This window comes from Mastigoproctus giganteus, chromosome 5 (genome assembly GCF_048544385.1).
Source record: "Mastigoproctus giganteus isolate SK-2022 chromosome 5, ASM4854438v1, whole genome shotgun sequence".
NCBI lineage: Eukaryota > Metazoa > Arthropoda > Arachnida > Uropygi > Thelyphonidae > Mastigoproctus > Mastigoproctus giganteus.
In genome coordinates this window covers 186,928,256-186,943,655 of record NC_143579.1, presented here as the reverse complement: position 1 = coordinate 186,943,655, position 15,400 = coordinate 186,928,256, and the positions used below count along the sequence as shown (strand labels likewise).

The window sequence follows — 15,400 nt, the reverse complement described above, 5'->3', positions numbered from 1 at the left end:
CACTTCCTTGGATTTTATGTATTTCTTAACTAATAGCATAATCCCTCCTCCCTCCCTATCCAGTCTATCCTTTCTGTAGACGTTGTACACCCCAATTTGATCCACTTGACTTGAGTGTCACTTGAACACTGGTTCCATTAGCGTTTTAGACTTCCAAGTAGCATGTCCAGCTTGACATACCTGAGAGAATGTCTGTAACAATTTCAAGGACAGTTCCATTCAAAGTTTTAAGTACCTCAACAGATTTCCTCACAGTTTCCAGATGCTGCAATTTGCAAAACTGAAGTCTTTCTTGGTAAGACTATCCTTTTGTTCCCCTCATTCATAGCTCTTCTCCGCACCCATTCCAACAAATTCACATCCTTCCTAAAATGAGGTTTCCAGACCTGTATGCAATACCCAAGATGTGGCCTTTCCATTGTTTTATACAGTGAAATAATTACCTTCTTATCCCTGCTGGCAAAATTCCTGTATATCATTGACAAAACTCCATGGGCTTTCCAGCAGCCCATCTGCACTGCTCAGAGAAATTCACATCTCATTGTTTTCTATTATCTTCAGTATGGTACTACACAATCAGTACATTAATCTGGGATTACTCCTACCCATATGCAGTACCTTACATTTGTCTATGTTAAACTTAAACTGCTACTTCTCCTCATCTGTCTAATATTTTTACAGATCTTGTCAGTAGCATACTCTGATTACTGTTATTAACTACCCTGCCAATCATTGTATGCTCCACATTTTTGATATGAAGTTTGGTATGCCTTCATCACTATCATTAATAAATACAGAAAACAACATTGAGTCCAGCATTCCACTAATAACATTAGTTCAAGAAGAGTAGTGCTCACTGTTAAGCACCCTGTCTTCTCCCATTTAACCATCCCTTTATCATAGCAATAGCATACCTCTAATGGCACACGTTTTCAATATGAACAGCAGTCCTTCAAGCAGAACAGCATAAAAAATTTTACTAATATCTAAGTATAACAGGTAAATATTATTTTTTTTACATCCTGTTTCTTTGTTATTACAACATAATATCCAATCAGCTGGGTCAGCAATATTGCCCCTTAACAAATCTATGCCGTGATTGCCATATAACTGCATTCGTGTTTTGATGGTCCTATATTACTCCTTTAATCACGAACTTCATTATTTTCCCTGGAACAAAAGTCAAAATTTTCTTAGCATTCTTAGCCAAAAAATTCTCATACTCTGTCTTATCTTGTGTAATCTGAAGAATAGTTTGTATTTACTGTAGGCTTCTGTATCACCTGATAATTTATATGTATTCCACATATTTTTCTTCTCTGCTAGTAGTATCATCAGTTCATCTGACAGCCATTAATAAAAAGCTTAGTAGCTTCTTTGATTACCTCCCTGAATGCTTCCCATTTAGAATTTGCAGTCGGTAACACTGTGAGTTGGCCCACTGAAGGGAATTTAAAAATTGTCTACAAACACTGTAATCACCTTCCTAAAAGCAAAATCCCTTCCTTTCACCCTTGACACTAGTTATATTTTTAAGTACCTCCTACATCAATACATTACGATCACTACTACTTAGTGGTTCCTTTGCCTAAATATTCTTAATGCATAAAGAGCCACTGCTGATGATCAGATCAAGAGTATTGCTTTCTTTTGTTGCCTCTCTAACATGCAGGTATAGAAAACAAGCATCCAATAAATCCATAAAAGTCTTGCTAGTGTGTCAGCGACTAACCCGCAAGTTCCAGACAATATCTAAAAAGTTAAAAATCCCCATTTTAAGAAATTTTGATTTACTGGCCCACTCTATTTCTCTGAAAAATTGTTTGTTATAATCATCATAGTCATTAGATCCACAACACACTCCTACTATCATTTTTGTTTTCCCAGTGGTTATGCCACACCTTTCTGTACACATTGCACTCCCTCGTTTTCATCAGTGACACCACATTTCTGATATCCTTATAATGTCTGCATTTGATGACCTAACTAGTACTTCAAATTCATTTACTATGTTCCTAGCATTAGTGTACATGCAAAGATACATGCACCTGTTCTTACCCTAACACATGTCCACATATTTTATTTTTTCCAGACACCCTGCTTTCCAGGTCCCTGCATTTTCCAGTAGAAGCAGTGCAGGGTCACTTACACCTCTTCCTGCAACTGCTGTTAATCTATTAGTCTATGTATCCCTTCAAGCTAGCAGTTTTCCAACCAACCTAACACTGCCTTAATAGCACCAAAAATATTCTTGCACTGCTATTCAAGTGTATTCTTCTATTAAAATATATCCCACCTCTATAGAATAAATCACTCTCAGAGCCGAATTGAATGATAAGGCTCTTATTGTGTACTCCCCCTATTGTGTCTGGGCTGAACTGAGACGCTTTCAATTTTAATAATAAAGAAGAAATTAAGATACCTGGGAATGGTGTTTCCAAATTTCCAATACAGATTTAGTTAGGCCACAGTTAGGATACAGATTTAGTTAGGCCACAGTTAGGATACAGATTTAGTTAGGCCATATCCACAATGGGACTTGTGGATGTATGAAGGTTGTTCTATCATGAGTACTATGGCCATTGTACTTACTTGTATCTGATGGAGGAAAGGGGAATTAGGGGGGTCTACAGTACCTGAGCCCATAATTCTTAAAGGGAGCCCAGCTGAGACCTTAAAACTGCATTCTTTTTTTAAGTATTGAATTAATTTTTAATAATCAGCAAAAAAAAAATCTACAAACTTAAAATAATATCAATATTTTTATTTTATCAATTAATTATATGTTAGCATTGACTTGCTGTTTTTTAACCTTCACATCTACATGTGGACACGCATGCATACACAAATACATACAAAGACAATGGGAGCTGCATTAGCTTTCGACTTCCCTGTACTTATTTATTGGTAGCTGAAAGTCTGTTGGCTGCCAAAAATAAAGAGCAAACCAATACTCAATTTATTATATTTATTTCAGTTCAAAATGAAAATAAACACTACAAAACTTTAGCTTCAAACATAATATTTAGAAATTGAAAGTCCTTGGCTATTTTTTTAAAGTTATGATTTAATATCTGCAATGCTGATTTTACCTCAAATTGATCCATTTCATTTTTAAGTAAACATGCCAATTTACTTCGTCGTTCTTCTAAGCTTTCTTTTCTTTTTTCCCTCAGTTCTTCCTTCTTACTTTTCTTTTTAGTTATTCTATATGAATAACAAAAAAACATCATATTAGTGCAATAATTACTGACATTAATTAAGGACAAATAAACCTAAACAACAATAATAAAAATTGACTATAATGCTGGCAAGTAAATAAACATCTACTGATACCAATTTTTATTTAAGTAGAAGTTTGTTTTGTACTGAGTATTTTAACTTCTGACATCCTATACAAGTTGTCCTGTTGAATGAATAAACTAGATAAAATGAATTTCCATATTATACCATTTAATGAAATTTTAAGAAATAAAGTTTTTTTTTTTTTTTTTTTAAGTTTTCCAGCATTCTCCAGTGAGAAAGGCTCGAAAGTATTAACATACAGGCGTGTATATTAATATTTTTAAATGTTAAATGTATATTTAACGTTTTCGTTAAATATACTTAATGTAATTTTGTATGCCATAAAGTACTTTTAAATAGACAAGAAATAGTTTTACATTACTTAAGAGCTCACATTTATGTGAACACTTAAGTAGTCCCACACTTTGTGCAGATTGCATTTTATTTTATTTATAAATTTCACTTTAGATGAATCAAGTGCATTCAGTACAGAATAAGCCAACAACGAGACTATACTTTTTATCTGGTTTGCTCTGGCTGTACTTCTTCAATTCTAATACAGTTTGATATTGCAGACTGAAGTGATATCACTCTATTTAAAAGTACTTTATGGCATACTTTCAGTGATATCACTCTAATGGTTATTTTTATTTCTTCATGTTAATTTTTTGGTATGCTCTTTTCTGCAACGCACTACACAAATCTGACTTTTGGGTTGGGAATGAATGACATTGATAAAATTCTGTATTATCTGCAACCAACTAAAATGCAAAAAATAAAGATAAAAAATTTTAAAATGTATTAAATATTTACATAAAAACTTCTCAAGACAATAAAATAAGGTAAAGTAAGGAAAAAATGAGAATAAAAATAAATAGTAGCTTTCAATTTTGCAGTCACAGAGTACACATTTCAGTTAGCTCCATGTTCAAGCAGATTTTATCTTTTAGATTAGAAGGGGTTTGGATTAGGAGTTTAGTAGATTAATTTTGTTTTTGCTTAATTTCTTTAATATTTTTCCAATTTAATTTCTGTAATTTTGTATATTTAATTTTGTTAATTTATTTTCTGTAATATTTTAAAATTTATTTTCTGTAATATTTTGTACAAGGTATGGCAATAAAGTTCCCAGACTGGTGCTGTTGCAGTCATGTTCAATGAGTTTGAAAATGAGTGGAAGTGGTACATTGTAGTCAAAACTTCCTCCAACAGATAGTGGTACAGAGATTATCCAGTAGGCTGACAGGCTGCAAATAACAACAACAGGTTTTCTGAGTAGCATTAATGTTCCATGTCATGATTTTGCAATGGACTAATAAACAAATATCAAACTTTGCTTTAAACTGGTAAAATTTGCAACAGAAACTTATGAAATGTTAAAAATTGTTTATGGTGATGAAAAGTAAAGTCATATCAGAGTGTCTCAATGGTTCAAAGATGGATGTGAGGATGTTTGTGATGACCCAAGAAGTGGGCATCCGTTGACCTCTCAAAATGAGTAGAGTTGCAAAAGTTCCCGACATTGTGGCAAGAGATTGTCGTTTGACCTTCAGAATGATGGCTGATAAGTTGTATATGAATAAGGAGATGATCTGTTAAATTATGCATGAAGATATCAGGAAAAGGAAGGTCTATGCGAAATTCATGCCACAGAGCCACATGGATGAGCAAAAGTAATGAAGAGGGCCATCGTATAGATTTCATCCAAACTTGTCAAGACAATCCTAATTTCCTTGACTATACTGTCATTGGAGATGAGTGTTGGGTGTTTCGGTACAACCCAGAGACGAGGCATCAGAGCATGCAGTGGACTTCAAAATCATCACTAAGGCACAAAAAGTTTCACGTCTCATTTACTGAAGTCCAGGATCAAGACAACAATGATCATGTTTCAAGATACAAATTCCTTGTGATTCACAAGGAATCTGTATCTGAAGGGGAAAGAATTAATGCTGCATTCTATATACAGGTGCTTCAATGACTACTGAAGTCCATTTCCCAGGTGAGGTCCCAATTTTGTGAAAAAGGTAGCTGGTTCTTGTTGCATGACAATGCTCCCTGCCCATTCCACACTTGTGAAAATATTTCTGGCAAAACATGGCATTTTACAGATCAACCATATCCTACTCTCCTGATTCAGCACCAGTGGACTTCTTCCTCTTTCCTAAGGTGAAAACTGCCCTGAAGGGAAAGAGATTTCAGGATGTTGAGGACATAAAGGAAAACGTAACTGCTCAACTGAACATCATCTCTTTGGATGTCTTCACTGACTCTCTTCAGAAACTTTTAGAATGGCATAATAAATGCATTCAATCAGGTGTTAATTACTTTGAATAAATATAAAACCATTTCTGAGCTCCTTCAATAAGGTTCCCACCAGTCTGGGAACCTTATTGCTACACCTCGTATATCTAATTCTTAAGAATTTAATTACAAGAATTTGCTTTACATAAGCAAATTGTTACTAAGTTGCATTCTTAGAACATTTTTTGGTATCTTGTAAGTTTAAATTCTTAAGTTCAGTAGTTAGTAGATAAATTTTTCATACATGCTTAATTATTGTAACAGTTTTTAAATTTAAATATCATAATGAAATCACTGTTAAATTATGTAAAGTACCATCTATATTATTGTTTTAAGTTTAATTCTCACCTTAATAATGGTTACTACAAAATCTATTTTAAATGAATCATCACAGGTTATCATGACTCAGATGGGAATGAAAGCTGTGTGCAATTCACTTGTGAGTAATGAGTTCATTGTTTGTACAGCATGTGACATATTCCAAGGTCACTCTAGAGATAATCCTAGTTCAAGTGATGACTATCTTGTGTATAACAGATGTAAGAAGTGTAAGGGAAGAAAAGAGAGTATCATTATTCGTGTGGGGACTTAATGATATTAAGTGCATATGAACTGATGGCTGCTGAATAAGTACAGGAGCATGCTGAAAAAATGCCACAAGTCAGATCGAAATATGTTTGTGTCTGGAATTCTGCCCAGGCACAATAGAAGGGACTACACAGTGAAAGCTTTGTAGATTAACTCAAGACCTGAGAGCTCTATAAGGCTTTTGGGGGAAATTTATCAGTATGGCTCACTCTAGTAGGTAGAAGGAATCGATTATTTTGTAGATATTGTCATAATGAAATGACTGTTAAATTCTTCTTTTAGAAGAATTAGCCTTCTTTTTACCATTTTTCCACAATCTCAATTGTGGAAAAATGGTAAAATATGGGTTTGGAAAACTTTATGTGGAGCCCATTGTTTATCACTGAGTCTTGGTCACTGAGTTTCACTGCAAAATAAGCACAATACACATTTTTTACAAATTCTGTAATATCTTGCCTTTGCTTGAGGGCTACATAACTTTCACAAATAAGCTTCAATATGGGTTTGGAAAACTTTATGTGGAGCCCATTGTTTATCACTGAGTCTTGGTCACTGAGTTTCACTGCAAAATAAGCACAATACACATTTTTTACAAATTCTGTAATATCTTGCCTTTGCTTGAGGGCTACATAACTTTCACAAATAAGTTTGGATTGTTCAAACACTTGCATGAAGACATTTTACTCACTTTTCAGCACAAGTTTGATAGCATAACCTCAAAAATAAACTGAACTCACTGATAAACATTCCTGCATGGAGCTTTCAAGGTCAAGAAACAAATGACTGAAGGCAGTGTTGCCTACATGTGAAGATTTAATTTACAAATTCCCAGCATTTACTCCTAACTTAATACATTCAATAATACAACTCATGGTACATGATGAAAATAAAATGCATAACATTTCTGAAAGCAACATAAAAAATTGAGTTAAAAAAGCTATTAGTTTACAAACATCAAAAACCATTCAGTGTCCATATCAGCCATATCATATGGGGTGATACTGACACTGCTTAGCATGTGTCAAGCAATTATAGCCTAGTGGCATGATTGCTTGCTAACCAGTAGAGGATATGGTTCAATTTCTGCTTCTTAAAGAAATTTTTGGGGTTTGTCACAGGCAATATCAAGTGAGTCAGTTTTATACTATGGTGTCAGCCAGGTTTTCTTCACAGAAAATTTGGATTTTCCTATTCACAGGCAGAAAAACGATATTTAAATATAGATTTTCTAAGGTTAGGGTTGCAGTTATTTTCACTACTTATTCATGGTTAGAATCAACAGGTTCTTGGCAATTATTATCGATTTCAACAAGATGATCTTGAAATAAATTGCCAGAAAAAACAGAAGAATGAGCACCCACGAATCATTAATTAAAAAAAACAAAACAAAAAAACATTTTGCTCACTAAGAAACATAATGGGGTTATGCAACACAAGGAAAGGAAATTACTATAACCATAAATATTATAAATTAATTTTTGAAACAAAGAAATTATATCAAAAATATTAAAGGACAAAAACTACTATTCATTTATACAGCAAATGATAAAAGTGAAATAATCAGGCTACACAAAAAAAAGAAAAAAAAAAAAGATTTGTGATGCAAAAACTTACTGGTGTAAAAAGGGATATTTTGTCTCAAGCGCTGCATACCGAGAGGAGCAAAGATTCAAATTCTCAAAAAAATTATTGGTACTGTCACAGTTTTTCCAACGAGAGGCTTCCTTTTCCCTTTTAGACACAATTGCTCTTTCAGCTAAGTCCTTACGATTACGATTCAACCAAAAAGATGAAAGTGCCATGCTAGAACTTTAAAAATAATAATAACAACAAATAAATAATAATAACCATAAAAATTAAAAAAAAAATATATATATATATATATATATATATATATATATATATATATATATATATATATATATATACAGACAAACAGACACACACACACACACACACACACACACTGTATGTATAAATAATAAATATGCATGTGCACACACACACACATTTTTGAAAAAATTGTGTATAACCATAAAAAAAAAAAAGTTTTTTTTTTTTTTTTTTATGGTTATGCTTATAGCCTAAGTATTCTAGGGTAATTTGCTATTTTTATCAGATAACATAGTAACTCTGATTCCTATAATCTTTACAGAATGATATTTGCCAGCATTAAGCCAAAACGTTAAACCATACTACTGGATTTGACCCAGGTAATGCACTTCCCTAAGAAATAAAGGTAATGGGTTTAAATGATGTTGATGTCTCAGGTATGAATGTTGCAATTGTTCAATGTTTCTTAATACGAGATATAAAGAGTGCAATATGATTTCAAAAATCAAATCACCTTAAAAACTAAATACACACTATTAAGTACTACACTGAACTAGTCCAAAAACAATTCTGAATCAGTATTGAATGTATTGCAAAATGAATGATTTTAACCATTGGAATACATAGTAACAATAACATACAGTCTATAAAAATATATGACAGAAAGAAATTTGTGTTTGGAAATTATTGGGAACATAATGCATAAAATGCATATAATGCAGTGTTTTTTTTTTTTTTTTTTTTTAAGTCCGGCTGGCCAATTTTCCCATCTACCCTTGGAGAAATAAAATATTCAAAACATTTTGGATTTTTGAATTCCTATTGCATATGTTAAACCTCAAATGTAATTTTTCAGTCCATTTTCTCAGTTAATTTAGATCTTGATGTAGTACACACCGATTAATGTTGTTAACCACCCTGTCCACCTTTGTAACATTGGTAAACTTAGACATCAACCTTGAAGTACCCTAAATCAATATCATTAATATATATTAAGAATAGTACGAGTGCCCAACGCCAAACTACCTCTCTTCATGAATTAATGATATCAGTGGTACCTCAGAGTGAAGAGTAGTGGCCACTTATAACTACCCTTCGTCCCCTAATACTCAATCATCCCTTTATCCATAGAAATAATTTGTCATAAGTGCCACATTGCTCCAATGTGTGCAGCAGATATTTGTGTTGAACAACATTGTTCAACATAAATGATATTCACAAATATGCTTATGATAGTATGATGTAAGTACTCCATTAATGATACTGATGTAGGTATTTCAAGTTTAATGTCTAAGTTTGCTAATGAAGCATAGGTTAGTAGGGTAGTTAATGACAATAATCAGGGTATGCTACTTCAGCAAGACTTGGATAAATTTTGGATGGGTTGAGAAATGGTAGCTGATGTTTAATACTGGAAAATGCAAGTCCTTACATCTGGACAGCAGTAATCCTTGAGTAACATATCACTTGGGAACCATCAAACTCAAAATTGTAGATATGAAAAGGACTTTGATAACTATATAATCTGATATAAACAGGCTGTAAGGATAAGGACAGCTCATTGGGTTTTGTCAATGATATATGAAAATTTTACCACTGGAGAAAAAGAGATTATATAATGGTATAAAGAAATGGTTATGTCTCATCTTGAATATTGCATACAGACTTGTAGACCCCATTTTAGAGAAAGATGTAGACCTGTTGGAAGGGTACAGAGAAGGGCAATAAGATTGGTTAAGAGTAGAAAAGGGGTAATCTTATCAAGAGAGAGAGACCCGAGTTTTGTAAGCTAGTTTGGGAAACCAGGTTTCTGCAGGGTGACTTTAGGTGATGTCCTGATGCAATCCACCCACTCCCCAACAATTACACTCAATTGTGGTACATAGGACCTCTGAGGTTATAAATATCAGCAAGTACTGGATGAACTCCAGAGACAGATCCAGAATGGGAGATAGATATGTTGAACTTTCTAATGACCCCCACTACTGATTCACCAACACTAGAGATAGTAATGTATATGTATAGAAGTCAGCTCTGCTGGAGGAGTAAGAATGTGTGGATTAAGCTAGAGATTATCTTAGATGTTGTTCTGTTCAGGGCCGGCGGAGCATGGTAAGCAGGGCATAGAGGTGACAATGTCTGGGGGCACCGAAATTCAAAATTTTTATTATAATAATATTTAATAAAAGTATCTCAAGGGCGGCAAAACATTTCTGCCTAGGAGTGCTAAAAACCCTAGCACCACACCTGGTTCTGTTGACAATAGCTAGATTATTTTAGATGTTGTTCTGTTGACAATAGCTAGATTGTCTTAGATGTTGTTCTGTTGACAATAGCTAGATTATCTTAGATGTTGTTCTGTTGACAATAGATAGATTGTCTTATTATTATTAGCCATATGGTGCAAGGAAGCCTGAAGCTTATGCTGCACCAGCCAATACAAAATTTCCAAGTTACCCTGAGAGAGAGAGAGCGCAAAAGGAGTCAGAAGTAGAAAGGAATGACCAAGAATGAGAAGAATGATGATATCCAGCTGAGGACCCTGGGTGTGCCAAGCCCATACTCACCAGATGTGAGCCTCTTCTGTTAGATTGGCAATCATTCCTTTCAGTAAATGGTATTTTGATTCTTTACGAGAATCTCCTCCTCATATACCCTAGGGCACTGAAAACATGCATTTATGGCCCCAACTTTGGCTGAATGGGGATGGGAAAGTTTCAAGTTATGCATTATACATATGCAAGCAGGTTTCCCATATCTTTGAATAATTCTTTGGCATCATGCAAAGAGAATATCCAAGTAAGGTTACAAATTCCAACACTGTCTTGAACTTAATGTTTATTGATACAGGAGTTCTTCCAAACTTTACTACTTGGAAGAGCTTGTGCATTTCCTCTAACTCATGGTTCCAGGTAACAAGCTTGTCATTCACATATCCCAGAGGTTCTCAAGGTGTGGGGCACAACTGGATTTTTTTTTTTTTTTTTTTTCTATAAGTGCTTCATAAACAAGCCTTTTTTTTTTTTTTTTTTTTAACAAAATATACACAAACAGTCCCACTAATCTAGGTATGAAGTGTATTTTATTTTATTTCAATCTTTGTGATTAAATGTATTGCGGTATATATTAATTTATAAACGTAAATTTTATATCAAATGTGTTTAATTGCACTTGTTCGGGAAGAGGGGCACATGAAATAGGAGATAATTTTAAAGAGTGCATGAAATTTAATATTTTAAGAAAGCACAAAGTATAAAAGTTTGGGAACATCTAACATATACACTGCAGTTTAGGTTTAATAGGAAACCAGTCTAAGAAGGCTAATTCAAAATAAGAAAATGATTTAATCTAGCAACAAGGTATTATCAAAAGGGATACCAGTGTAGTGATTTCATATTAAAGGTGAATCTCAATGAGCATTCAAAATGCCACATGTTCACACACATATTCCACATAATTATCGCATGAATATAGATGGACATTTGACCTTCTGCTACTAGCAATTGCATATAGATGGACATTTGACCTTCTGCTACTAGCAATTGCATATAGATGGACATTTGACCTTCTGCTACTAGCAATTGCATCTAACAGATACCACTTTTTTTTTTTTTTCTGTTTTTTTTTTTTTTAAATTTGCAAATGAAATAAGATCCCCCATGAACCTTTGTCCACTAACATTCTCTAACTAGTTATACACTATTTTCAGTTTTCATTTCAATATACTATAAATTATGAAACATTAAATTTTTTTTGGTGATTGACAGATGCCCGGTGAGCAAAAGCTCCCATTCCCATGTGGTACCCGCAAGAAGCCAGTGACAGATGTTTATATCTTGTTGTAATGTTTTGATTTTGCCAACTAAATGTGAACAGCTGGCAAAAATATAGACATTCGCGTTGTGTCTGTAAGATGCCATGAGAGAATCTGTTTCAATCTAGGGATCAGCAGTGACCTTGAAAATTCTAAAAAAAATAAATACAATAAAAACTTTATTATTATTATTATTATTGGTTTCCCTTGTTTCAAAATTGATATTTTGAAAAAAATATCAAGGGTTTATCAAATCATAATTAGTGTAATACTGTTTTAAATTCAGTAAAAAAAAAAGCTAGAAATTAATTTTTTGAAATAAAAACAAAGAAGGGATCACACAGATTGCCACACAAGTGTCCTTGTTATAACTGGGGGAATGAGTGATGGAGATTAATACAGCAAATCAGAAATGAACCAAGAAACACAACATAACAGCTATGCAGGATTTGTTAGGGTCAAAATGGATTTCATTTAGATTGAATGAATTGTGTTAGCACTCTGCATGTATTTAAAATGAAATTGCAATAAATATTATCTAGTGGGTCCATCCAGCACTCAGCAGCATTCTAACTACTGGTATTTTCCAAAAAAAAATTATATGAAACACAGTATCAAAAAAATTCTTTTCATATTATTGTACATTGATATATAGCTTTGGACTCTTGCCATTTCTAACTGAAAAAGCTATGAAAACAGATATGGTCATGTTTTTCCCCACTTTCTCCTTCAAGTATAACTTACTTTATCTATTTACTAACTAATAACTATGTGGCTACTTTCATTCCACAGCTGCTCATTTAGTCTGCTGCATGTGATACACACCGGTGACACCAATTTGTAAAATGTCCGGTAGACATGTAGCATTAAATGCTTTGGTACATTCACCATAATGAGGAGAGGAAGTCTGATGAGATTTCTCAGTGAGACTGAAACAGCTGTAGTGTTTTAGCTAATCTCATTGCTGGACAAGTGTGTATGTGGGGGACACTGACCACGGAGTCTGTGTGATTTCCCACACATGCATTCAACTAGCTGGGTAATGTGATTGAAATTCACAATATCTTTTAACCTTGCATTACTTATGCTTCTAAATGAATGTGTTGCAACTCATGTGGTGTACATTAAACACTTTTAATTTTTCTTTTTTTTTTTTTTTTTGTTAGGATTTATATAAATTATCATTATCCTATTCACTAATTGTAATTTCTTAGGTTGTATCTGTTTTTTTTTTCACTCATTCTCCTACTCTCCTTTCATAAAAATCTGTTTTTCATCCCACAAAAGGCAATTTTCGGAAAAAATATACAATGGGTACAATGAAAATATTATTAGTCATATGGTGCAAGGAAGCCTGAGATTTTTGCTGCACCAGCCAAAAAAAAAAAAAATTTCTGAGTTACTCTGAGCGATAGATAGAGAGAAAACAAGAGTCAGAAGAAGAAACAAGAGTCGGAATCACTCAGGAAAGAGAAGAATGATGACATCCAGCTCAGGAATTTGGGTGTGCCAAGCTCATATTCAGATGTGATTCCAAGGGGTTATGTCCTGAAACAGGCTGTCACAGCATTAAGACTAGTACATTAACTAAGTTTTTGGTTGATGCTGCATAAGCTTACTTTCTTGCATCATATGCCTCTACTAATGCTAAGTTAAAATCTTACTGACTGTAAAAGAAAACACGAGGAGGCAGGATAGCCCTGAGTATGTATAATTTTAGTAAGATCAAGAATTAGCTATTTTATAATTTAAGACAAAAGTCTTTCCAAAGGCATTGATCTGTTATGCCACCACCAGGATTACAATTTAAGAGAAATACAATTTGAAAAGACTTGTCTTTTCCCTCAATTTTTTTCCTGTTCTATATAAAAAAAAAAAAAAAAAAATTAAATGTCCTGTTACAGGAGAAATTTATTTTTGAAATAATTTTCACAGACTATTTATTATTTGGTAGTGTAAAATTATAAAGATATAATTTATTATTTATTGCTTTTGAACAAATCACATTTCTCAAGCAACCTGATATATTTTAGGGATTAAAGTCTTAATTACATTCGCTCAAGCAGTAGAAATTTCCCACTTCACTAACTCTGTACTCATTTTATTCATCTGGTCCACCAAACATTATTAGCCATTTGATGCAAGGTAAGCCTGAGCCTTATGCTGCGCCTGCCAAAAAAAAAAAAAAAAAAAAAAATTCCTCATTTACCCTGAAACAGGGAGAGAGATAGTGAGGTTTGTTGTTTGTTTGGGAATTTTTTAGATGCATGAGCGTCTATGGCCATGTGCGCCAAGAGAGTCAGGAGTAAAGGAGTCACCAAGAAAGGGAAGAATAATGATATCCAGCTCAGGACCCTGGGTGTGCCAAGCCCATACTCACGAGATGTAAGATCCTGGGGTTTTCACAGTAACGTGATAATCCTCCTCAAAAAAGTATTATTCATTTTTTATAGAAAATTAAAGTAACAGTATGTGCCCTGAGCCTGTAGGAAATAAGTCCATTTTTATTTTGGAATATCGTTTCTTATTACAGTAGCTAGTAAAATAATCCTCTAAAACTGCTGGGAAGGGGACATTATTCATAATTCATGACATTTCCTAGACATGTGCATCAAGAGAGGAAGGCAGTGTAGTCAGCTATCTCACACCACAAATGTAAACTACAGAAACGAAGAACTAAGGCAAAAGGTGGGACATCGCATAAAATGTTTTTGACAATCTTGAGCAACAATTTTATTTACTATTTATTTATTATTAATTTTAAACAATTATGGCATTGACCAGAGAAATCTAATACTCTTTGCGACGGAAAAAAAAGCACTCCTGCAAATTTATAATTTTAGGCTGCTGCATAAATAATGAAACCAGTTCTCAACACTAGTTTACCTGCTGTTCAAAACCTGGTATAGAAATTCTACCCTGGTATAGAAATTCTAAATGCTTTATCATATGCCATTTACCGGCAGTCATTATTTGTCATTGTCACCGAACAGTGTAACTACACTGTTTGCCATCACTGCCATAGCATTGCGCTCGGAAAATTCTTTCAACGCCACTGTAAAGTAGCGTAAAGCGGTAAATTTCAAATATATTTATGAAATATGTTTTATAACTATTTCTACTCATAGGCTCTATCTTATTTAGCTGTGGAATGAACCGTCTTTCAAGTCGATAACTGTAACTGTTACGATTATCGATTGTATTCCTGATTTGGTGTAAACTCCTTGACCTGTGGTCGTGCTGGGCAGTGGCGTAGCTGCCATGTAGGCAAGCAAGCCAATTGCCTCCGGGCCCAGTGTCTCCTCTTTTTGCTCCGAACATGTTCTTTGCCTCCGGGCCCGAAAAAGGGTTGCTACGCTACTGGTGCTGGGGTATAAACAACAAGAGTTTTTATGAAGCTGCCGTAACCGACTGGTCAGTCCCTTATTATTATTATTATTATTATTATTATTATTATTATTATTATTATTATAATTAGCCATACGGTACAAGGAAGCCTGAGGCTTATGCTGCACCAGCCAAAAAAATTTCTGAGTAACTCAGAGAGAGAGAGAGAGAGTCAAAAGTAGAATGGAA

The 15,400-nt window shown here is 33.8% G+C and overlaps 1 protein-coding gene across 1 annotated transcript in view; it reads right to left on the bottom strand.

Annotated features, from left to right (window-relative positions):
* Positions 1-14,861, bottom strand: part of LOC150085938 (trichoplein keratin filament-binding protein-like) — a 113,619-nt gene extending 98,758 nt beyond the window's left edge. Inside the window, exons 1-3 of the mRNA XM_090373593.1 lie at positions 14,711-14,861; positions 7,792-7,986; positions 3,093-3,207 (exon numbers count right to left, since the gene is read on the bottom strand). Of these exons, the coding sequence (XP_090229719.1) occupies positions 3,093-3,207; positions 7,792-7,979 (303 nt within the window). The 5' untranslated portion in view covers positions 7,980-7,986; positions 14,711-14,861. The remainder of the gene's footprint in view (positions 1-3,092; positions 3,208-7,791; positions 7,987-14,710) is intronic.
* Positions 14,862-15,400: the final 539 nt, after the last annotated feature.